This window comes from Daldinia caldariorum, assembly GCF_022478825.1.
Source record: "Daldinia caldariorum strain CBS 122874 unplaced genomic scaffold F4812scaffold_3, whole genome shotgun sequence".
Lineage (NCBI taxonomy): Eukaryota > Fungi > Ascomycota > Sordariomycetes > Xylariales > Hypoxylaceae > Daldinia > Daldinia caldariorum.
The window spans coordinates 95108-115538 of NW_025953039.1; the positions used below are offsets into that span (position 1 = coordinate 95108).

Below are 20431 nucleotides of genomic sequence, written 5' to 3' on the forward strand. Positions count from 1 at the left end.
CGCACACCTTCCCAACTGTCTAAATTACATACCTTAGGTACGAAGTACATAGTAGGTACATACTTGGGAGTTAGGTACCTGTTAGATATATCATACACGTTAGGTACCATGTAGGCAAGCGCAAGTCACTGTTCAGGGAATGCATTGAATGCATTGCTTCATTCATATCTCACTAATCTCATCATTTTAGCGATACCGGGGAATGGTTGGCAGAGGCAACTAAGTACTTACTATGTCTACCTAGGTAAGTAGGTACTACAAAATTAGCAAGGCTGTTTCCCCAGATTTGTCTAGGATCGGGGTTCCTCGGTTGCTAGTAAGCAGCATTATTGGCGGAAGGCGGGAAGCGAGACATTCCGCTGAAAGCCGAGGTGCTAAACTCTCGTGTAAGCTTCAACTGCTTGGATAACCTTAGGTACCCATGACGTTGGCCGTCTTTTTCTTCTTGTAACTTAATCCAAATTTGTGCTACGTTCAACTTAATATCTTAAATCTTCAAATTGTTCAACTAAGTAAGGTGCCTACCTAAGGTATCTTAAATATCAAAATGATAGCAATGCTTGGATCTACAGCTAGAGGCTCATGCTTTCGGGCTGGGACCCAAGCATTAAGAGCGCAGCGCCACTTCTCGGTACAGACAGCCCGTCGGCAAGAAATTCGAGACGCATATATTCTAAGTGCCTCTAGGACGCCTACCGCAAAGGTGAGTTTTGACGAGCACATATCAATATTAACTTAGATACATAGGTGTATAATTGTCTGACAAAGAGATAGTTTAACGGCTCATTCCTTACTGTCTCTGCGCCACAGCTCGGGGCAGTTGCTATTAAGTCAGCCCTCGAAAAATCCAAGGTGCCTGTCGAGAAGATCACAGATGTTTATATGGGAAATGTATTACAAGCTTCTATCGGCCAAGCACCTGCTAGGCAGGCCGTTATCTTCGCCGGCCTTCCGAAATCTGTCGAAGCCGTCACTATTAACAAAGTTTGCGCTTCGGGATTAAAGGCCGTAGTTTTTGCGGCTCAAAACATTCAACTTGGTCTAAGCGAGGCGCAAATAGCCGGTGGCATGGAAAACATGTCACAAGTGCCATATTACGTCCCTCGCGCGAGCTCTTTGCCACCGTTTGGCCATGTCAAGATGGAAGACGGTCTAATCAAGGACGGCTTGACGGATGTATACGACCAGTTTCACATGGGCATATGCGCCGAGACAACTGCTAAAAAGTACGATATCTCCCGCGAGGCACAAGATCAATATGCTATCCAATCGTACGAAAGGTCTCAAGCTGCGTGGGAAAATAAAGCTTTTGCGGACGAGATTGCCCCTGTGATCGTAAAGGGCCGGAAAGGTGATACCATAATCGACACTGATGAAGGATATCTGGACATCAAGTTAGACAAGGTTCATACGCTAAAGCCGGCTTTCATTCGCGATGGCACAGGCACTGTCACCGCAGCAAATTCATCTACGCTGAATGATGGTGCTAGTGCCTTGGTGCTGGGAAGCAAAGATATTGCTAAGGAGTTTGGAGCCGGCTCGAGAGTTCTGGCGAGGATATGCGGCTCCGCTGACGCTGCGGTCGATCCCGTGGATTTCCCCGTTGCGCCAGCCAAAGCCGTGCCTATCGCCTTGGAACGCGCGGGTATCACAAAAGACCAAGTTGCTGTCTGGGAATTTAACGAGGCCTTCGCTGCGGTTATCAAGGCCAACGAGAAGGTAAGAACCGATAACTCACATTTTATTTTATGATCACTAACAAATTTTTTTTTTTTTTTTTTACAGATTCTCGGTTTAGAGAAAGCTAGAGTTAATCCCTTAGGTGGTGCAATTTCTCTAGGTCATGCACTAGGTAGTTCAGGATCCCGAATCCTCACAACGTTATTGCACCAACTTAAGCCAGGCGAATACGGTGTTGCAGCTATTTGCAACGGAGGTGGTGCAGCCACCGCTATTGTTGTTCAAAGGATCGAGTCTGTATAATTGTGCTAGTTTCCGGGCAGGAAAATATACCCATCATTTTGTATAAAGATTCAATTTATGAATTGTCACATGCATTACCTTAGGTAGGTAGTTGCACCTGGCGATCTTACATAGTACAAGTACGCAACTTGTAAGTGACATTTTAGCACCTAGGACGGATACGACACCCTTACTTCGGACGTGTACCTTGTTACTTGACCCCGCGTTCGCCGTGTAAGATGATGTCACAAATGACCTCGAAGCTTTAGAAGACGCGGGTCTTATAGGCCCCTTGAAGATTTGATTGGTTGTTAACGCATTGAGCGCGTTCTGTACAGAGTTAGGTACCTAGGTACGTATCTCCTACGATACAATTGGAACAATTACTTAGGTTGAACCCATAATTTTTTGACGTGTATTTTCTTCGCCTTGTCATACAATTTCAACTTCAACCTCGAATTCGTAGCTTCGAACAACACCGACGCGCGCAATTAATATATGTTGCAAAGCGAGCGATATCTGACAAATTCATACTTTGGATGGCCTTTCGAATTGCCTGCTTCTACCTATCTACCGTCTTCGCGTCCCTGAACACAATGATCATCTGAACAAGGGCTATCTCCGATTCCCAACTCCCTCTCTACTTTCCACCATGGCTGTGATAGCCCAATTCCTTACCGGTGTCCGCGATATCCTTAAACGTCTCGACGGAGAAGCATTACGAGATTGGCTAAAGGTCGAACCGCCTTTACCGCAGGAGTATTACAACCTTGCATTAGAACTGAAGAGTTCATATCAAGATGATGGTGCGCTTGAAAAGCTCATCGAAAAAAGCCTCCCTGAAGAAGATGACGTCCCAGAAGGCCAGGGAACAACATGGCCCGGCTTTATATCTTTTATAAAAGACTACTTCCTGTACTGGAGAGACGTGGAATTCGATGACCTTCTAGGCGCCCACCAATTGCTCACAGCCTTGACCAAGTATGTTAACTCGACAGTTCTGATATTACATCGAGCCCGACTAAACCGAATAGTTCATGCGCCACGGCGCTTAACAATCCCACGTATGGAACAATCATGTTGCAGTCGAGCATATCGCTTTGCGCTTCTCTATCAACCTTGTCGATGACTTTAAATAAACGCCCTGATCTTATGAGGAAGTTGGCTGCAATCCATGCCGGTGACGAGGAACGGAAATCGGTTATCGAAATCACAGCAGAAATCATGCAGAAGTTTTTCACTACATGTCTCACCGACAGGTCGAGTCCGCGCTTCGCACAGCCTACGGGCAAGAAAGTTGGCATCTACGTCTTCGCTAACAAGACCTTGAAACTATTAACCATGGTGCGTTAGTTACGCGTATAATCACGGCCGATGCTCTACTAAATCTCATCATGTCCTAGAATAGCAAGTCCTACCTGGCCGCACAACTGTTGACCAACATCATGGCAAAGTCACCGCCGCTTTCATACTATCCAGCTGCTCAGAGGGTCACATTTTTGTACTTTCTTGGCCGCTTCCATTTTAATCACAACCACTTCTGGCGGGCTGCGCAGTGTTTCCAGGAGGCTTATTCACAGACGCCACCACGTTTTCTTAAACATCGGCGAATCATACTCACGTACTTAATACCGTCAAATTTTATCCTAGGCCGCCTCCCTTCACAGGCTCTTCTCGAACGGCCGGAAGCTCAGTCCATGGCCCAGTGCTACTCCCAGCTTTCATTAGCAATCCGAAAGGGCGATTATATACTCTACCAACACACCGTCAAACAGCACGAGGGTTGGCTAAGGAGTAAAGGCTTCCCTCTGTTTACCACCCTCCAATGGCGTATCCGACCACTGCTCTGGCGGTCGCTCTCGCGGCGAACGTTCCTGCTAACATACACGCCTCCGGCGGTCGAAGATTCGCGGAAAGCAGCCGTGTTGAAGCTCGTAGACCTCCGCACCACGATGAGCTTCGTTCAGAAAAGGCTTGAGGGATATCTCCCAGTGCAGCTGGCTCCCAAGGGGCGTCAATCCAGCGTCAATAGCTACCTCCTGAAAGCTGTCTCGAACAGCGCAGGCACCGGTACCGCGGACTCGACGATTGCTCTGCCTCCCGGCGGGCCCAGGCATCTGGCGCCGGACGAGGGACTGCTATCCGGCAACACGGCCGTCGACGATCTCGTTGTCGAGAACATCGTCGCGTCGCTCATCAGCCAGGACCTGCTTCACGGGTATATAGCGCACTCGCAGGGCGCCTTCGCGATCATGGGCACGAAGCAGAAGGGCAGTGCGGTGGCAGCCGGTTGGCCCGATGTCAGCGAGGTGATCGACCAGCGGTCCAAGGAGTCTGTCGTGCCGGGATGGGTTAAGGACGAATAAGAAGCGTTTTAGGTACGTACATGCGAGAAGAACGATGAAGATGATAGGAGCTAGCTCAGTGTCCTGTTTTGATCAAGTCATAGAAGAGCGTCGTATGGTACGGTACGGCTCTTGGTATAGCGAAGTTAGCGAATGATACCCTGTATGACCCTTTTTTTGTTTTGTTGATATTAGCATTGTTTATATAACGATGAGCTTGGACGGGTTGGCATGACGCAGTTTATAGGTTTAGAATATACTCGACATCCCTAAGTTTACACGCTCTGGGGTATCTAGGTACCTAAGGTAACCTTGTATACCAATTTATATTCATTGCCTTGACAGTATACGTAAATCCTGCAATAGCACGGTTATACCAAGGATGTTTCTAGAATTGTAGAGTATATATAAGGTATATATATAAAATGAGTGTAATATATACTACTTCTATAAAGAACACCACGGTTTGTGCACATTAGATATGAGGGCATGTGAGATAGCTCATCAAAACTTCTAGGCTAATCAAATTCTCTTTCAGGTCTTGAGCATTTGTTGTTAGAAGCTACCTACCTACCTACCTAATCTCTATACCCTAACAAATCTTACAGCCATCTAATTTAGAGCGAGACGTGATAACAAGTACCTTCAGTTAGCGGCGGAAGGGAGTAAGAGACATGTACTTACTTTTAAGATTTGGGAGTAGGAAAGAAGGCCGAAGGGCGCGGGTTTACTAATAACCTCCTATGTTAGAATATCACCTGTGGAGAAGAAGGGGGGTGGGGGGAAGATACGAACGAAGTCTTAGCTTTATGGGAGTGAATCGTTCACGAATCTTTTACGCCGTTCCTTGCTCGGTTTATACATACTACCACTTAAATTTGATGAGATTCTAGAACAGCCCAACCGCAATCATTAGGTCAGTTCGACACCACTGATGATCTAAGTACCAGGTAAAACACACCTTCTTTCCGAAAGGGTCGAGAGCTCTTTAACCTGCCATGTCCAGTCAACCGTCGTGTCTATCAGATACGCAATTCATAAACGACACACATTATCAGCATCCATTGCGTAGATCTAAGTCGGGTTATGCTACAGTGCATTACAGAGCGAGGGTCACAGAGTAAGTAGACTACACGCCCACGCGCAATATTCACGTCCAAGTCCGGGTTAACATTCACATCAAAGTACTTGCTCAATGAACAATACTTTCCTCTCAACCAACAAATCTTATTCAGCGCTCTCAAATGCCATTGCCAGCACGTCGCGGCAGAAGATAATATACAAGGTATATATCCGCAGGAAGCGGGGGATCGAGGGGATCTCGATCGCATCAACCCAACATGTCCAAGAATCTGACTAACCCAAACCCCCCAGCACAATATTTTCCATTGCCCGCGGACTCCCCTTACCGCGACACCCAATAAAAGCCTTGATATCTTCGTGAGCAAAAATGTAAATATGATTCGCGTGTCGTCTTGATCGTGTATCTCTTAGCTCCAAATCCCCTCCCTTCCAGCGAAAACTTTCTTCGTTGAGAATGTGTAACCCCTTTCTTTCCCTGGTCACGTCCAGGAAATCGCTCTCGCCAAGGAAATAAAAGCTCCAAACCGCCACTCGCAGGCGCTATTCGCAATAAAGGGGTATAGTAAGAAGGTAAAAATGGTGCATAGCTCAAGGACATCTGAGAAAATACTTGGTAGCTCCAGAAATTATCAGTTAAGGAATAAATAATAAACACTAATGAGTAAATAATTCGTTATATAGGGCTTGGGGAGTTGTAAAAATGTACGGAAATAAGCGCGTATATAGTGATACCGATATGTTAAGATATGTCGACAATTCGGGCAGTGGTACAGAGCCCACGCCGCAACGATGATAATCGGCGAGCAAATAGCCGAGATGGAAGTCTCAAGGCATTTAGACACTGCTCAAGTTATATAGGCGAAATGAAAAGGGTCGTGCCACATCCAACATGCTGTACTATGTACCGCTCGATTGCCTTAGAGTAGGTAGGTAGCAGCCACAAAAGCAACGATCAAACCTGCAAAGGCAGCATTACCTTGTCGCTGGCCTGAACCCTCATTTTTGTTTGAATCGCCCGCAACATCGTCTTCGTTGGTGGAGACTGGGGCGGGGGCGGGAGTCGAGGAAGGCAGACTTCGGGTAAAGCTCGAAGTCTGATTTGCATTTTGCTGGAAAACACCAGCTACGTAGGCATAAGAGCTCGTCGTGCTGCTCGCTCGGCTTGAACTTGTCGTCAAGCTGCTAGTAACGAAGCTACTAATTGTTGGTATGCTAGTCACCGACGTCGATGATGACAATGCTGATGATGACGTTGATGAGGGTAATGACGACGATGAAGACGGCGGTGATGACGATGAAGTAACCACGGAACTGCTTGAAGTCGATGAAGTTGTCGGTGGAGCAGAGCTTGATGTAGGGATGCTCGACGTACTGGCAGGCTGGGTAGAAGGGGGTTGCGACGAAGACTCAGGCGGCGAAGAACTCGATGGGCTGTCATCTCCTTCCGAGCCGTCCAGATTGAAGACAACAATATTAGCTTTAGTACCCTTAGGCACTGTGACAACACAAAAGTCGGAACCACCAGCACCGGATGCTTTGTTGTCACTTTTTACGCCAGACCCGTCAACTTCACACTTAGCCCCGTTGCAACCTCCTTCAGGACATTCAACTCTCAAACCAAAGTTCGGCTTCGTATCGAAAAGGGCAGAGTCTTGCCACACCGGATTTATTCCAAGCTTGACGAATGTCTCTCCACTCCCATCGGTATTTGCTCCGGCAACGTACGGGGACCAATTACCAATAGGCTTCGATTCGTCCCCCCAATGGCATCCTTCCTCGGAGCTAACACCGGGAGCGTTGATATAGTAGCTAGGTACCTTATGTTAGTGAACAATATCAACTTAAGTGGTATAACACTCACTGAGCTGCGGTTGAGTCCCAATAAGACATATCCGGAACAGCAATAGTAGCGGTGTCGTAGACATCGGTAGGAATGATCATATCTTCGTAACCTGGAAGGCAAGTTTGGCAGAAAGAAACAACTTTTCCTGCTTTATTTACAACTTCCACCGCACCAGTACCGTCGACACACCATGCCTTGTTCTTGAAAGGAACCTCAATTTCACCATCATCATTGCAGTAAACACCGCCATACTACTCCACGTTAGCTGGTTACGATAATCAAACTTGGCAAATGACGGCTTACTGTTGATTCGGGGAAAGCATAATGGGTGTCTGGTTTCCATTGGGCCATAACTTTACCAGGAGGGCAGGCTATCGGGCACCAAGTGCCTGAGACGCACTCTTGATCGGGGGCTAGAGCCCAGCCACCGTTCATCGCAGACGGAGTAACAGCGAATAGACCCTTATCCTTTGGGAATTGACATTTCTTCTTACCGTCTCGCGATACAAGAGAAGAGCTGTTCCGTTGGCTGTACTTAGGGTTGTAGGCATTTTGAAGATGGCCATGGCTGTGGCTGTGGCTGCTACTGTGCTTCTTTTCTAAGTGAAGATGGTGATGGCGATGCTGAACGGTAGCAGCACATGATTGAGCATTCAAGAGGAGTACTGCCGACCCAACGGCGGCTTGTATCGTTGTGATCTTCATGATCCTCAGTAATTGTCTTCGCGACAAAGTATACACCCCAGATTGGCGAAGCTGAGGGGAGAAGCGCCTATACTAGTGGAGCAACTGATCAACAACAAGATCAACGACCAAGGAGCTGATCGATCGTTAGGTCCTTTAGTTTGGTTGCGAGGTGCGCACAAAAGAATGGATTTTGCGATGAATATCCCAAGACTTCGTACGTCTTAAAACGAGAGTTTGTATATACTTCAAAAGAGTGACTAGGAGATGAATCTCCACGATAACGACCGACAATAAACAAGAAAACCAAAGAACGAGCGAAGAGGTAGCGAAATAAGGAGTGACTTGGCCCGTGATGAGCGAAAAGACGGAGAAACGACCAACTCCAGCAAAGGAGAAGGAGAGAGAGCGGAGACGGTCAGACGGGGCGGACGAGGGTTGTAAGAGAGGAGGAAGAAGAAAAAAAAAAAACAGGAGAACGGGGGTGCATTGGGCGGGTGTAGGTACCTGGCATAGTAGCGTAATCTACGGATCCGTACCGTCTCTACCATTGGCCGGTACCCCCGAGCTTATTGAAATTTCTTGAAGAATTGACCAATAGTAAGCCGCTGAGATAAATGAACTAAATGCAGGTACAGATCCACTTTCCGAATCTGACCAGAGTGGAGAACATGCAACTACCTACCTCTAGATCACTTTCTTGAATTTCCTCTTCTCTTCAATTTCTTCCCCAGATCACCTATTAATTCTTCTGAATTCTGCCAATGCTCTCTTAACCCGACGACCCGTCCACTAATGCAGGAACAGACGCGAAAAGGCGGTAGGTACCTAACGTGATTTGATCGACATCAGCCATGAAGATTTTCCACGGGGTCCATGGCGTGACATCCGGCGACGCTTGTTATTATGTATGGCAATAAAATGATATACTATGGACATGGTATCAATGTACCAACGAACGATACTGATACTAGTCGCAACTACGTGGGACCGCTTTCTGCAATAGTTCAACCCTCCTGGGAAATTCCTAGGTTCCGACAAGGGCACGAGGAAAATCCAGCGGTCTCGAAACGTGTTCTGGGAAGTCTAGAGCTGTATGGTTCAAGTCAAGCAATAGGTGTTAAAGATACAGCTACGGCGGCATGGGTCTCACGTGAAGATCCTCCCGCCCTGGTCGCCTCATCTAAAATTAAGCGACATGCTTAGAACACGTTACCTAATCTCACAGTTCTTGCAATATTCTCACATTTAAAGTTCATTTTATAAGAAAATTATTTTCGCTTTATGCTTTTTAATGCATACTTACTTTAAGCAAATACTCATTTAATAAATGCTAATTATAAAAAGCATTTTAATATTATAAATTTATATTATTAATAATTATTAATATAATTATATAATATATTAAAAAAATATTATATAATTTTGTAATACGTTTAATATTAAAAAAATAATTTTATTAATAAACGTAAAACATAAAATTTAATTTAATTTAATTTTTTTCTTATTATAATATATTAAATATATTAGTATTTTAATATAATTTAATAAGTAAAAAAATAATTTTATTTAAAATTTAATTTTTTTTAAAAAATTTATATTTTTAATAATTTTTTATTATATAATTATATAAATTTTATATTTTTTTATAAAAATAAAAAATTTTTAATATATAGATAAAATTTAATAATTTATTTAAATATAATAAATTTTATTATAATTACATAATATTAATTACATATAATATAATTACTTAATATTATTAAATTTACTAATATTTAAAAACCATAATACCATTTAATTACACTAATTATAAAAAACAAAAACACCTTTTATAAAAAAGTAAAAAGATTTAAAAAAGCCGTAGTGAAATCTCGAGCACGTGCACCTTTTTTGGTGGAAAGGTAATCAAACGTTATTTTTAATGGACTAGCGCTATGGGGCTGTATAATTGTCAGTGCTAATCTCCAGTATTAGGGCTTAAGAGTTAACAAAGGTTGCTGCAACCACATTTTTCAAACGAAGAGCGGTATAAGATAAGTGAACAAATCAATTTACTTGGCCGATTCTAATTCAATACAGCTTCGAGGGCGTCATTAACTACTTGTCAGTTCTACTTAACAGGTACCTACCTACCTAAATTAGTTGAGTCTTGTCACCAATCGACGAAGCGACCGCTACCCCGCAGCGCCACTGGCCCCTTGTGGGGATCCTACAAAAGGATATCGAATCACATGATCGAACACATGTGACTTGTAACGGTATATACAGCAAGGCTCACTGATCGCACACGGCGCCTGGATCATCACGTAATCAATCGTCCATTACGTGACAAGTCTCAAAAAGTTGAAATATGTCTCTGAAATACCTACGTTTCCACAACATCGATGGTGTCAACTCAACCCAGTCGTGCTTACATGATATTAAACATTTTATCAATAACTACCTAAGGTAAAGCCCAGGTATATTAATAGACGTATTGATGAGCCTCGTCCCACGTGGTTTACTTCAGTCAAATGGCATGCGCTCAAAGTTTGCTGCATCTTGTCTACGGTCTACATGCCTCCCATAAACCAAACATCTCCAAAGCGAAAGAGAAAGAGAGAGAGAGAAAAGAAAAAAAAAGAGGGGGGAAGGGAGGAAGGGAGAGAAAGAGAGAGGGATGAGAGCAGAAAACAATTGAAAAGCTCTAGTAAATACTCCATTACTTTGAAGCGATAACTCTCTAGAAAAAGGGTTTGAATAACCGTGGAAGTTCTAGGCATGATTGCCTGTATCTGATCGTTTCTGATTTTATTATACTATACGATTAAAATAGAGTTCTCATCGTGCTCCCGCAGCTTATAAGCGCGCTAAGCCGGCGCACACTGGCATCCGGAGTAAGCACCAAACACCAAAATCGTACAAGGCAGGATTTCACCTACCCTACCCTAGCCCTACACGTGTATGGCCGACGTTTGCTAGCGCTGGGCTCTAATACGCTGGGTCTAATATTTTCGTACTCAACTTTTGTACTACGCCTCTCGCCGCGTCCAATCATGTGCAACCCCGTTGACCTGTCCGGTCCCGGGAACTCAGCTGCCGTCCCTGCTCCGCCCTCCGGAACTTTCAGCTTCCTGGGGGACAGAGTCCATCAGCCGCCAGCAGCTAATCCGCCAGCTAGTCCGCAATGTGCGCTATTGGCCAGCTCGCTCAGGATCAGTTGACGATGGCTTCGAAGAGAAATAGATACGTATAGATATATAAAGACTCAAGTGAACCTTGCAATGTAGAACTTTGCCCATCATCATCACCACCAACTTCAAAAAGACAAACAAACTCAAGTTTCTTCTTTTCTTTGAGTTATCTATTTCCTCGACTTTATTTCCATTACTATTTCCTGCCACTTCAGCTCAGCTACTACTACTAACACCGATATTCTCTCATAAACCACACTAAATCATTTCAATCGTCCTTTCTTACCTACCTAGGTAACTATCCAATACATCATGTTCAGCATCAGCACCATCGCAGCCATCTTGGCCCTCTCCTCCATCACCCTAGCCGCGCCGGCTTCTATCCCCACCGCTACCGGGACCCCTATTCCTACTCCTACCCCTGCTCCTGCTCCCGCTCCTGCTCCCGCCACGCCGACGGGCCTGAGCAAGGTCCAGCAGATCCTGCTGTCGGACACGCGCGCGGACGCGGTGAACAACGTGCTCAAGGACGACGCGGACTTGGTGTTCGACTTCAACAAGGCGCGCAAGTTCGGCCCCGGCAAGGGCGGCGAGATCGTCACCGCCAACCGCAAGGCGTTCCCGGCCCTGGCGGACACGGGCATCGGCATGGCCGTCGGCTTCCTCGGGCCCTGCGGGTTCAACACCCCGCACGTGCACAACCGCGCCACCGAGCTGCTCGTCGTCACCAAGGGCAAGGTCGTGTCCGAGATGGTGGTCGAGAACGGCGTCGAGGACGCTGATAAGAAGCCTCGCGATATCACGAACACTATTGAAGAACTCCGTACGTACCTATCCCTTTTTTTCCCCCCCCGGGAATATTAGGTACCTAGGCAATTGGAAGAGAAAGTTATGTACTAATACGAACATGAACAGAGGCGACCCCATACTTCATGGGCGCGCTGCACACGCAGTTCAACCCGACGTGCGACGACGTGACGTTCATCGCGCCGCTGTCGAGCGACGACTTCGGCGCCAATACCATCGCCCAGGCGTACTTCGCGCTGGGGGACGACACGATCCGCGCCGCGGCCGGGAACTCCATCGACGGCGCGGACGTGGACAAGTTCCGCGGGCTTCTCAGCACCAACGTCGCGCTGGGCGTTGAGCAGTGCCTGAAGGCTTGCGGCATAGCCAAACGTTGAGTGTCCTAACCTACATACCTAGAAGGTGGATTTTGGGATAGGAGGTGCCAGAGGTGTTTTGGGGTACGGATTTAATGACTAGAATGATGTGATACATGTGGAGTTGGGAGGGTACGGTGTATAGGCGAGTTAATTGGCGGTAAGATAGGTATAGGTTGGGCGGTTATAGTTGGGTGAGGTTGGGATTGGAAGCATAAGCGTTGATTCTGTAAAGGTTGGCTTTGTACATTCGTTATCTTAATGGGCGTTGACTATTATAATGAAAATCTCATGACTCGACCTTTTCATATCGTATAGAATGTATTGTAACTATGGATAAGGGGCTATATGATTGAAGCAGTTATGTTATGTGTAATTTATGATAGACTCTTATGAGGGCGTCAATTCGAGGCTGTAAGGTCACTCTCGTAAGTAGCTTTATGCTAATAAAAGGAGTGATGTTATTTCAGTAGTAATTTTAAAACCAACCCCTTTTCTGCTATATCATAGGGTAGGTAATTAAGTAATATATATTATATAAAATCTTATTGTTTTTTACTATAAAGTTAAAGCTTTAACTAAGACTTTAATTAAGGCTTTAGTAGTAGTAACGCCACGGGTAGAGGAGGTAGTTATAGTAGAAGAAGTGCTTGTGGAGGGCGTAATACTAGAGGGAATACTCGGGGAGGAGGGAATCCCCGTGGAAGGTATTCATTGAGTCTTACAGAAGAGCTTGTAAAATACGCTTTAAGCAAGACGTCCAACGTGTTACTTCCAACTCCTTAACCTTATTCACTCAATCAAGCTAAATAACTGGGAAATGTCTTTGCAAAGTTTTATATACCTGTGAACCTAACGAGTGCGTTCTTGTAATAACTGTTGCTGAAGTCATTAGATAAAATGTAGCTTAAGAAATCTTCTTTTAATATCATATCATGTTTCGCTTAGCAATTCCTGTCAAAAATATTATTTCCGTACCAGTCAGTTTATCTTCACACGAGTGAGTGATAGCCAGCCCACTTCGCTCCGATTTAGCAATGTCTTAACTTATAGCTAAGTCCAGGATTTTCGGACCCTCCCGGACCTACAGCGGAGATGCAAGAAAAAAAAAGTGTGAGGAAACCCTCCCTTCTTCCATTATAATTGGCCAATCCGACGGTGAGAGGTCCGCTCTTAACCTGAGCTGATGTCCGGACTAGGCAGGTCGGTGGAAATGCAAAGGTTTGAGTAAAGAGAGAGAGGCATGCCCTATAATCTCCCAGGTCGTTTCTTTACCTGGGTCCTAGCTTGCCGTCCCGCACGCGGCTATCGCTGGTGATATGCTACTCGCTTCCCGGGCTAGCTCTACTATTATACGCAGCTAGCATGTGCTGCAACCCTGCGAGGAGCGGGGCTGCATGAATGCTTGCTTGCTTGCTTACTTGCTTGCAGGAAATGTTCAAATACTCTAAAGTGACTCTTCCTGCCATCTTCTTTCTTCTGGAAGTTTGTTGGACTGTTGATTTTCTGGCCTGATATACCTTCGGCCTTACTATCAGTCCGTCAGGGAATACAGACGAGATAGTAGCAGATAATAGGCAGTCCGGAGTCACAATGCAGTTGAAGACGCTGTTGCTCTCGTCGGCAGCTCTGCCGCTAGCCAAGAGTGAGACCGTCCTCGGTGTCTACATCTTCCATCGCCATGGGGATCGGACTCCTAAGAGTCTTGCGCCCACGAGCTTGACTGCATTGGGCGCCGACCAAGTTTTCCAGTCTGGTAGCTACTATCGTAGCAGATATGTCGCATCCGACGCCAGCTCGCCCATCGTAGGCTTGAGCAGCGACATCGCCGTCCCCACACAGCTAAGCGTCATCTCGCCCGCGGACTCCGTGCTCCAGAGCTCCGCGCTGGCCTTCCTGCAAGGCATCTACCCGCCCGCCGGTGACAACGGCGTGTCCGTACTCGCCAACAGCTCCGAGGTCCAGGCCCCTCTGGGCGGATACCAGTACATCCCGGTCGGGGTATCATCGACGGCGTCCTCGAACCCCAACTCGGAGAACAACGAGTGGCTGCAAGGCGGGTCCGGGTGCGGCAACGCCATGGTGAGCTCGAACAACTACTTCCGGTCGGAGGAGTACCTCGGCACGCTGGAGCGCACGCGGTCCTTCTACGGCGGGCTGCTCCCGGTGATCAACGGGACCTTCGGCGCCGGGCAGGCCAATTTCAAGAACGCGTATACCATCTTCGACCTGGTCAACGTGGCCACGATCCACAACCAGTCCATCCCCTCGCGGGCCCTGCTCACGGACGACGCCCTGTTCGCGCTCCGCACCCTCGCCGACGCCCACGAGTGGAACCTCGCGTACAACGCCAGCGACCCGATCCGCGCCGTCGCCGGCGCCACCCTCGCCGCCCAGATCCTCCAGCAGCTCGATGCCACGCTTACCGGCCGCGGCAAGACCCCCGTCGGCGTCCAGTTCGGCGCCTACGCCTCCTTCATGTCCTTCTTCGGCCTCGCCCAGCTGGACAAGCTGTCGGCGGATTTCACCGGCGTCGTGGAGTACGCCTCGTCCATGGTGTTCGAGCTCGTCACCAACGCCAGCACTCCCTCCTCTTCCTCTTCCTCTTCCTCTTCGTCTTCGTCTTCTTACCCGAACGTCGAGGACGTCTCGGTCCGCTTCCTGCTGGCGAACGGGTCCGCCGCCCAGAACGCGCCCCGCGAGTTCCCGCTGTTCGGACGCGCGCGGTCCCCGCTCCCGTGGACCGACTTCGCCGCGGAGATGAGCAAATTCGCCATCGGCGACACCGCGGCGTGGTGCCGGGCCTGCGGAAACACGACGGGCATCTGCGCGAGCGCCGCGTCTTCTTCTTCTTCTTCTTCCGACGGTGGTTCCGACGGCGAGGGTGCGGCTGCCACGACGTCCAGCAACAACATCTCGGTCCCCGTCGCTGGTGTGATCGGTGCTCTAGTTACGCTGGTCTTGATCCTCGGTGTCGAAGGCCTCGTGTATGCCCTCGCGGGCCTGAAGCTCGTTAAGAAGGCAACCCTGGCTGCTAGCGCTGCGGCTTCTGGAGCTGCGGGTGGTGCTGCGGCGGCAGGTTCGAAGGCTTGAGAGCTGGCTAGATGGATAGAATTTGACACGGGATTTAGTCGATAATGATACTAAGTACCTACCTGGTATATAGCGTTTGAAAAAGGTAGTTGGGCGCTTGATGAGTGATGAAGAGGAAACGCTGCGTATAAATGAAATTTTATTAATGAACATCCGTATAAAATCCGATAACTATCATATTCCACGATAGCATCATCTCAAATCTCAAATCTCATATCTCATCACAAACCAAATACTCATCATTCTCATTCATAATAAACGCAAAAGCCATCATTCATCCCATTGAATCTCATAAATACCTAACCTTAGGTAGGTACCTAGGTAAACACTATATACAGATTGCTTGCTTGCTTAAATTCATGCTCATAACCCCCTTAAAACCCATGTTATCTCCTCCCCCCTAACTGTGCGTAGGCATAGCAACATCCGCCTTGTTAGAAATCGCATCCGCGCTGGACCACAGCGCCGTGACCGTCTTTTGCTGCGTGTAGAAGTTGACCCCGGGACGACCGTAAAAGGTGTTGGCGCCTCCTCCCGCCACGCTCTTCTTGTTGCCCGTAAACGAGAACATGGGCAGCGGCACCGGGATCGGGACGTTTATGCCGACCTGGCCGGCCTCGATATCGCGCCGGAACTTCTCGGCCGTCGCGCCCGAGCGCGTGAAGATGGCCGTGCCGTTACCGTACTCGTTGTCGTTAATTAGATCGATCGCCTCGTCGAGCGTGTCCACGTTGAGACACACCAGCACCGGACCGAAGATCTCTTCCTTGTAACATTTCATGTCTTTGGTCACGTTCGTGATGATGGTGGGGCCGACCCAGTTGCCGTTCGGGTACTTCTCCGGCTTGAAGCCACGTCCGTCCAAGAGGATCGTAGCACCTTCCTCCTCGGCACTGGCGATCAAGCTCTCGATTCTCGCCTTGCTTTGCGGCGTGATGACCGGACCCAAGTCGGCACCCTCCTCAAAACCGCCGTTGACCTGGAGTTTCTTGGCGCTTTCTGCCAGTTCTCCTAACCACTCTTTCGTCTCTCCTACCATTACGAGCGTGCTGAGGGCCATGCATCGCTGGCCGGCAGCTCCGAAGGCAGCTCCCACAATAGCGTTGATGAACTGGTTCTTGTTGCAGTCGGGCATGACTGCCGCGTGGTTCTTGGCACCGAGATTAGCCTGCACTCGTTTCCCGTTTGCAGATCCTCGGCTGAAGATGTACTCTCCCGCCTTGTTTCCACCGACGAAGCTTATCGCTTTGATTTCTGGTGCGTCCAAGAGGAAGTTGACGGTGTCGTGAGCTCCATGTACCACGTTAATTACACCGTCGGGGAAACCAGCTTCCTTTGCCAGCTCAACTAGGATCATGGCCGCTCCGGGATCTCTCTCGGAAGGCTTTAAGACGACGGTGTTTCCGGTTACCGTCGCAATCGGGATACACCATAACGGGATCATAGCAGGGAAGTCTGTTTGTTGTTAGCAACTTCGTTAGCAAAATTCTGGTATTTTATATATGATATTACATATTATATCGGCACTTACTAAAAGGGCAAATGGCAGCAACGACGCCCAAGGGTTCCCTGTACGATCTCGTCTCCATATCCTTGGCGACCTCGAGCACCTCGCCCTTAAGATACTCCGGGGCCCCGCACGCGGCCTCCGCCACCTGAAGTCCACGCAGGACATCACCCCTCGCATCTACGAAGGTCTTTCCCTGCTCGAGGGTGATGCTCGCGGCGAGCCGGTCCCAGTTCTCGCGGATCAGGCTAACGTACTTGAACATGATCTGCTGGCGGGCAAGCACGCTCTTGGCCCTCCACTCGGGGAACGCACGCTGGGCACTATCGACAGCGGCCTGGAGCTCGGCCTTGGTGAGCTGCGGAACGCGGGTGACGAGGTTATTCGTAGCCGGGTCGTGCAGGTCGATGAATTTGTCCGTCTGGCTGGGGCGGAACTCGTTGTCCACGAAATAAGGCGTGTCCTCGGGCTTCTCTATCCTCTCGTGCGTCGTAGGGTAGCTCATAGCGGTCGAGGCTAGAGCGCTCATGGGACGAAGCTGCTTAGCCATGACGGCCAGCCGCGAGGAGGTTGCCGCTCTAGACGACATTCTGGGAAGAGTTGTGGGAGAGGAAGACAACGAGAGAGAAGAGGCAAATCGACGAGTAGCAAAAGTGCGGCCGGCGCTGGTAGCAATGACTCGAGTACGAATTAGACGATGCATGGTGGGAAAAAGAAAAAAGAAAAACGAAATACCAGGTCGACAAACTCTCACTGGATTATAAGATAAGAAACAAAAACCCCTTTTCTACATAAAAGTGTTTGGGCATAAGAATTATACCTGGCCATTGGCAGCAATGCATATGTTTCGTTCCCCGGAAGGGGCAACGCTCAGGATGGGGTACATTAGGTTATTTATTACATATTGGAAAGGTTTACCTGGCTACCTCATAGCCTATAGCTATAGGTAACCGTTGAAGGGAAGGGGTACCTCTACAGTCTACAGTCTGCAGTTAGTTGAGTAGTAAGTCTTTATTGGTGTGGGGTATTACCGTCGGTACAATACGGGGTAGCGTTATCGGGTATCGTCATTAAAACCCGAGGCTTTTTTACTGGCTATTACTGGCTATTGCTGGTTATTGTTGGCTCTAACTACCCTATTCAGACTTATTATTTCATAAATGGTTTAATTGGGCAAGAGGGGTAACTAAATCCTTTGCCCGTCTCTTACCGCTAAGCCGAACCCCCGAGCACCGGACGTATAGTTACTAGGTATCTCTTTAAGCATCTCCCGTAAGCTAGCTGGGTCCTATTACGTTATAGGTAACGGTTATAAGCACCCGAAACTCTATATCAGCCCTTTGAAAGTCTACGTGACATAACCTTGGGACTAAAATCCAAAGCTCCGCTGATGTTACCGAGCGGAGACTATGTAAGTACCTAACCTACCTAACCTAAGGTATGTAGGTACCTATCTGATAACCTCCCGCACATAACCTCCATCTTATCACTTACTACCTAGGTAGGTAGGTAAAGTCTCAAGAGTCAAGCTTCGGTCGAGGTTTAAGGCATTGAAGTTTGAAGTTGGTTAACTACTAGGTACCTTAGAGGTACCGATAGTTAGACTTAGCTCGAACTGAGTTTATCACGTCTCTATCCTACCCAATATACTATGTAAGACGACGACGTGTCTTTGCACCCGCGCTTGTAGCGCAACACCATGGCAATCGAAACAATACGATAAGGAATATAATCATATCCATGCAGGAATTCACAATAGGTACCTTTCAGTTCCCATCAAAGCTGTACTTAAGCCAATTGCCGAGAGCTCGTAAGCTCTCCCATCGCACGTTCTCGTCGGAATCCTGCATGAGCTCCATGATGCGAGTCTTCAACCCTAGCTTCTCCAGTTGGTGCCTCTTCTCCGGTACCTCCTTGACTAGACAGCCGACGTCGTTGCAGGCGATCGCCAGCACCGCCTTGTCGTTTTCCCACGACTTGCTCATAATCTCTGCCAGTTTCCGTGGAATTTCCCCGTTTTCAAATTCCAGGATCTTTCGTGCGTTCTCGGCCCAGAACACTTGGTGACGGTGGGGTGGTGACCATCTCAGGTGGCCAGACTGAACTTCCGCCACGTACTCGTCGAACGTGGTCTTGGTCTTCTGATACTCCTCTAGCATCTCCTTTAGATTCTCTAAGTCTTCCTGTAAATCCGGGTCCGATAAGTGACGGCCGCTAAAGTTTGATAGAAATGCGGGCAACTTGGCTAGGACTGCCGTAGGGAGAAGTGTAGAAGGATTGGCTTCAAGAAGGTTGTACAGCGTAGATAGAAGAAGTCGCGTAGTCTTCTCCTTTGGCGACAGCCGTAGTAATTGAGTATATAAGAGAATGATGTCATATTCGCTGCATACTTGTTAGTTGTGATTGTTTTTTTTTTTGGCTTTAGAAAGGGTCCTCCGTACTCATCAAGGTCGTTACCGATATCCTCCGCCTCGAAGCTCAGCTGCCACAACACCAGCAGAACATGGTATAAGAGCTGTAGCCCGACCCCACCACTAATACCCTCGAAACCACCGCTCCTGGTCGTAGTGTTGCCGCTCCAAAGACTAGCAGAAGACTCACCACCAACACCCGCAGCTTTTCGGAGAATTTCGATTAGGGGAGCAACCGTCTCGCTTCGTTGCTTCCAGAATAATTGTCTAGATGACTTCCCGTATAGGAGAGAGGAATATTCCATGACTGCAATGTCTTGTAATCCTGCGTCATTCGAGTTCTTTACTAAGCCGCAAAGGTAGGTTAGAAGTAGAGGTAAGGCGCGTTTTGTCGACGCGGATTCGTCTTTAGAAGTGGCCATAAGGGTAGTAAGAACGGTGGAGGTGAGTAGGGGAATAGGGTCCTCGGAATTATTCGAATGCGCAAGAAGGGGTAGGAGGTGTTGATACGGGTCCGGATCTCTAAACAGTGCTTTCGCAAGCGCTGGGACACCTGGACGATGTTAGGACGAGTTACCTAAAGTTGTTTATTGATGATTGATAAAACCAGGAAGGAAATGAACGCGCCTTCGAGCAGATCACTCAGTAAAACCAAGATGTATTGAACAACGTCGGAACGTTTGCTCGCCGACTCGAGAACGCCTGTGGTGCCGGGTCCTCCAAGAAATAGTATCCGGTAACCTTCGAGGTCGCCTTCGACTATTTGTTTTCGCTGTTCTCTCTTTACTTTATCGACTGCTCTGATCTTGGCCAATTGGGCCTCGGTGATAGTGCCTGCTCTAGCTGCGCCATCCCAGGGAATCGGTCGCTGACGGATGTTGTTCTGGAGCGAACCGAGGTAAGGAGGGGGGTCGAGCGACATGATGGAGAAACCAGGATCGTGTCAATGAATAATGAAACAAACTTATGAATATTAGAGGGTTACGAATTTCCAATTCGGAATATTAGAGCCGGAAGCCAACTTAACGCAGGAATATGGCAGCGTTGGTAGCGTTGGCTGCGTGGCTGATATGTATTGTAGGAGATGAGGTAAGGTAGTACAAGTAACAAGGCTAAGGTTCCGAGCTTTGGGACGGTTTAACGTTTGAAGGCTGAATGAAAGCT

The 20431-nt window shown here is 47.9% G+C and overlaps 9 protein-coding genes across 9 annotated transcripts; 5 read left to right on the top strand and 4 right to left on the bottom strand.

The window, feature by feature from the left end:
* Nucleotides 1–329: 329 nt before the first annotated feature.
* F4812DRAFT_258026 (thiolase) lies at nucleotides 330–2299 on the top strand. Its single transcript, XM_047930773.1, has 3 exons — nucleotides 330–703; nucleotides 775–1719; nucleotides 1786–2299. The coding sequence occupies exons 1-3, from the start codon at nucleotides 548–550 to the stop codon at nucleotides 1981–1983; spliced, it is 1299 nt and encodes a 432-aa protein (XP_047792553.1). The 5' UTR covers nucleotides 330–547; the 3' UTR covers nucleotides 1984–2299.
* On the top strand, nucleotides 2299–3223 carry F4812DRAFT_258080 (uncharacterized protein). The gene has a single exon (XM_047930774.1). The coding sequence runs from the start codon at nucleotides 2615–2617 to the stop codon at nucleotides 3089–3091; it is 477 nt and encodes a 158-aa protein (XP_047792554.1). The 5' UTR covers nucleotides 2299–2614; the 3' UTR covers nucleotides 3092–3223.
* On the top strand, nucleotides 2997–4845 carry F4812DRAFT_416760 (uncharacterized protein). The gene has a single exon (XM_047933115.1). The coding sequence runs from the start codon at nucleotides 3408–3410 to the stop codon at nucleotides 4326–4328; it is 921 nt and encodes a 306-aa protein (XP_047792555.1). The 5' UTR covers nucleotides 2997–3407; the 3' UTR covers nucleotides 4329–4845.
* Nucleotides 4846–5972: 1127 nt separating this feature from the next.
* On the bottom strand, nucleotides 5973–8105 carry F4812DRAFT_258108 (uncharacterized protein). Its single transcript, XM_047930776.1, has 3 exons — nucleotides 7537–8105; nucleotides 7252–7484; nucleotides 5973–7199 (listed from the first exon to the last, which is right to left on the bottom strand). The coding sequence occupies exons 1-3, from the start codon at nucleotides 7936–7938 to the stop codon at nucleotides 6308–6310; spliced, it is 1527 nt and encodes a 508-aa protein (XP_047792556.1). The 5' UTR covers nucleotides 7939–8105; the 3' UTR covers nucleotides 5973–6307.
* F4812DRAFT_258111 (uncharacterized protein) lies at nucleotides 8058–8595 on the bottom strand. The gene has a single exon (XM_047930777.1). It carries the CDS (start codon nucleotides 8466–8468, stop codon nucleotides 8178–8180), a length of 291 nt encoding a protein of 96 aa, XP_047792557.1. The 5' UTR covers nucleotides 8469–8595; the 3' UTR covers nucleotides 8058–8177.
* Nucleotides 8596–10703: 2108 nt separating this feature from the next.
* On the top strand, nucleotides 10704–12591 carry F4812DRAFT_416764 (RmlC-like cupin domain-containing protein). The gene is made up of 2 exons (XM_047933116.1): nucleotides 10704–11916; nucleotides 12009–12591. The coding sequence occupies exons 1-2, from the start codon at nucleotides 11406–11408 to the stop codon at nucleotides 12275–12277; spliced, it is 780 nt and encodes a 259-aa protein (XP_047792558.1). The 5' UTR covers nucleotides 10704–11405; the 3' UTR covers nucleotides 12278–12591.
* Nucleotides 12592–13849: 1258 nt separating this feature from the next.
* On the top strand, nucleotides 13850–15349 carry F4812DRAFT_456249 (phosphoglycerate mutase-like protein; the record flags this gene model as incomplete). Its single annotated transcript, XM_047936953.1, has 1 exon — nucleotides 13850–15349. One exon carries the CDS (start codon nucleotides 13850–13852, stop codon nucleotides 15347–15349), a length of 1500 nt encoding a protein of 499 aa, XP_047792559.1.
* Nucleotides 15350–15749: 400 nt separating this feature from the next.
* Nucleotides 15750–17406, bottom strand: F4812DRAFT_449853 (Methylmalonate-semialdehyde dehydrogenase; the record flags this gene model as incomplete). Its single annotated transcript, XM_047936022.1, has 2 exons — nucleotides 15750–16804; nucleotides 16881–17406. 2 exons carry the CDS (start codon nucleotides 17404–17406, stop codon nucleotides 15750–15752), a joined length of 1581 nt encoding a protein of 526 aa, XP_047792560.1.
* Nucleotides 17407–18147: 741 nt separating this feature from the next.
* F4812DRAFT_258218 (ARM repeat-containing protein) lies at nucleotides 18148–20396 on the bottom strand. Its single transcript, XM_047930778.1, has 3 exons — nucleotides 19895–20396; nucleotides 19298–19820; nucleotides 18148–19238 (listed from the first exon to the last, which is right to left on the bottom strand). The coding sequence occupies exons 1-3, from the start codon at nucleotides 20187–20189 to the stop codon at nucleotides 18623–18625; spliced, it is 1434 nt and encodes a 477-aa protein (XP_047792561.1). The 5' UTR covers nucleotides 20190–20396; the 3' UTR covers nucleotides 18148–18622.
* Nucleotides 20397–20431: the final 35 nt, after the last annotated feature.

What these genes read in the sequence shown, in the direction of transcription:
- F4812DRAFT_258026 (XM_047930773.1), top strand. Translation starts at nt 548, where the DNA reads ATGATAGCAATGCTTGGATCTACAGCTAGAGGCTCATGCTTTCGGGCT. An exon ending in CTAGGACGCCTACCGCAAAG is followed by an intron (nt 704 to 774) that starts GTGAGTTTTGAC and finishes ACAAAGAGATAG; the next exon opens with TTTAACGGCTCATTCCTTAC. An exon ending in TTATCAAGGCCAACGAGAAG is followed by an intron (nt 1,720 to 1,785) that starts GTAAGAACCGAT and finishes TTTTTTTTACAG; the next exon opens with ATTCTCGGTTTAGAGAAAGC.
- F4812DRAFT_258080 (XM_047930774.1), top strand. Translation starts at nt 2,615, where the DNA reads ATGGCTGTGATAGCCCAATTCCTTACCGGTGTCCGCGATATCCTTAAA.
- F4812DRAFT_416760 (XM_047933115.1), top strand. Translation starts at nt 3,408, where the DNA reads ATGGCAAAGTCACCGCCGCTTTCATACTATCCAGCTGCTCAGAGGGTC.
- F4812DRAFT_258108 (XM_047930776.1), bottom strand. Translation starts at nt 7,938, where the DNA reads ATGAAGATCACAACGATACAAGCCGCCGTTGGGTCGGCAGTACTCCTC. An exon ending in ATGCTTTCCCCGAATCAACA is followed by an intron (nt 7,485 to 7,536) that starts GTAAGCCGTCAT and finishes AACGTGGAGTAG; the next exon opens with TATGGCGGTGTTTACTGCAA. An exon ending in TGGGACTCAACCGCAGCTCA is followed by an intron (nt 7,200 to 7,251) that starts GTGAGTGTTATA and finishes TAAGGTACCTAG; the next exon opens with CTACTATATCAACGCTCCCG.
- F4812DRAFT_258111 (XM_047930777.1), bottom strand. Translation starts at nt 8,468, where the DNA reads ATGGTAGAGACGGTACGGATCCGTAGATTACGCTACTATGCCAGGTAC.
- F4812DRAFT_416764 (XM_047933116.1), top strand. Translation starts at nt 11,406, where the DNA reads ATGTTCAGCATCAGCACCATCGCAGCCATCTTGGCCCTCTCCTCCATC. An exon ending in GAACACTATTGAAGAACTCC is followed by an intron (nt 11,917 to 12,008) that starts GTACGTACCTAT and finishes GAACATGAACAG; the next exon opens with AGGCGACCCCATACTTCATG.
- F4812DRAFT_258218 (XM_047930778.1), bottom strand. Translation starts at nt 20,189, where the DNA reads ATGTCGCTCGACCCCCCTCCTTACCTCGGTTCGCTCCAGAACAACATC. An exon ending in ACTGAGTGATCTGCTCGAAG is followed by an intron (nt 19,821 to 19,894) that starts GCGCGTTCATTT and finishes AACATCGTCCAG; the next exon opens with GTGTCCCAGCGCTTGCGAAA. An exon ending in ATCGGTAACGACCTTGATGA is followed by an intron (nt 19,239 to 19,297) that starts GTACGGAGGACC and finishes ACAAGTATGCAG; the next exon opens with CGAATATGACATCATTCTCT.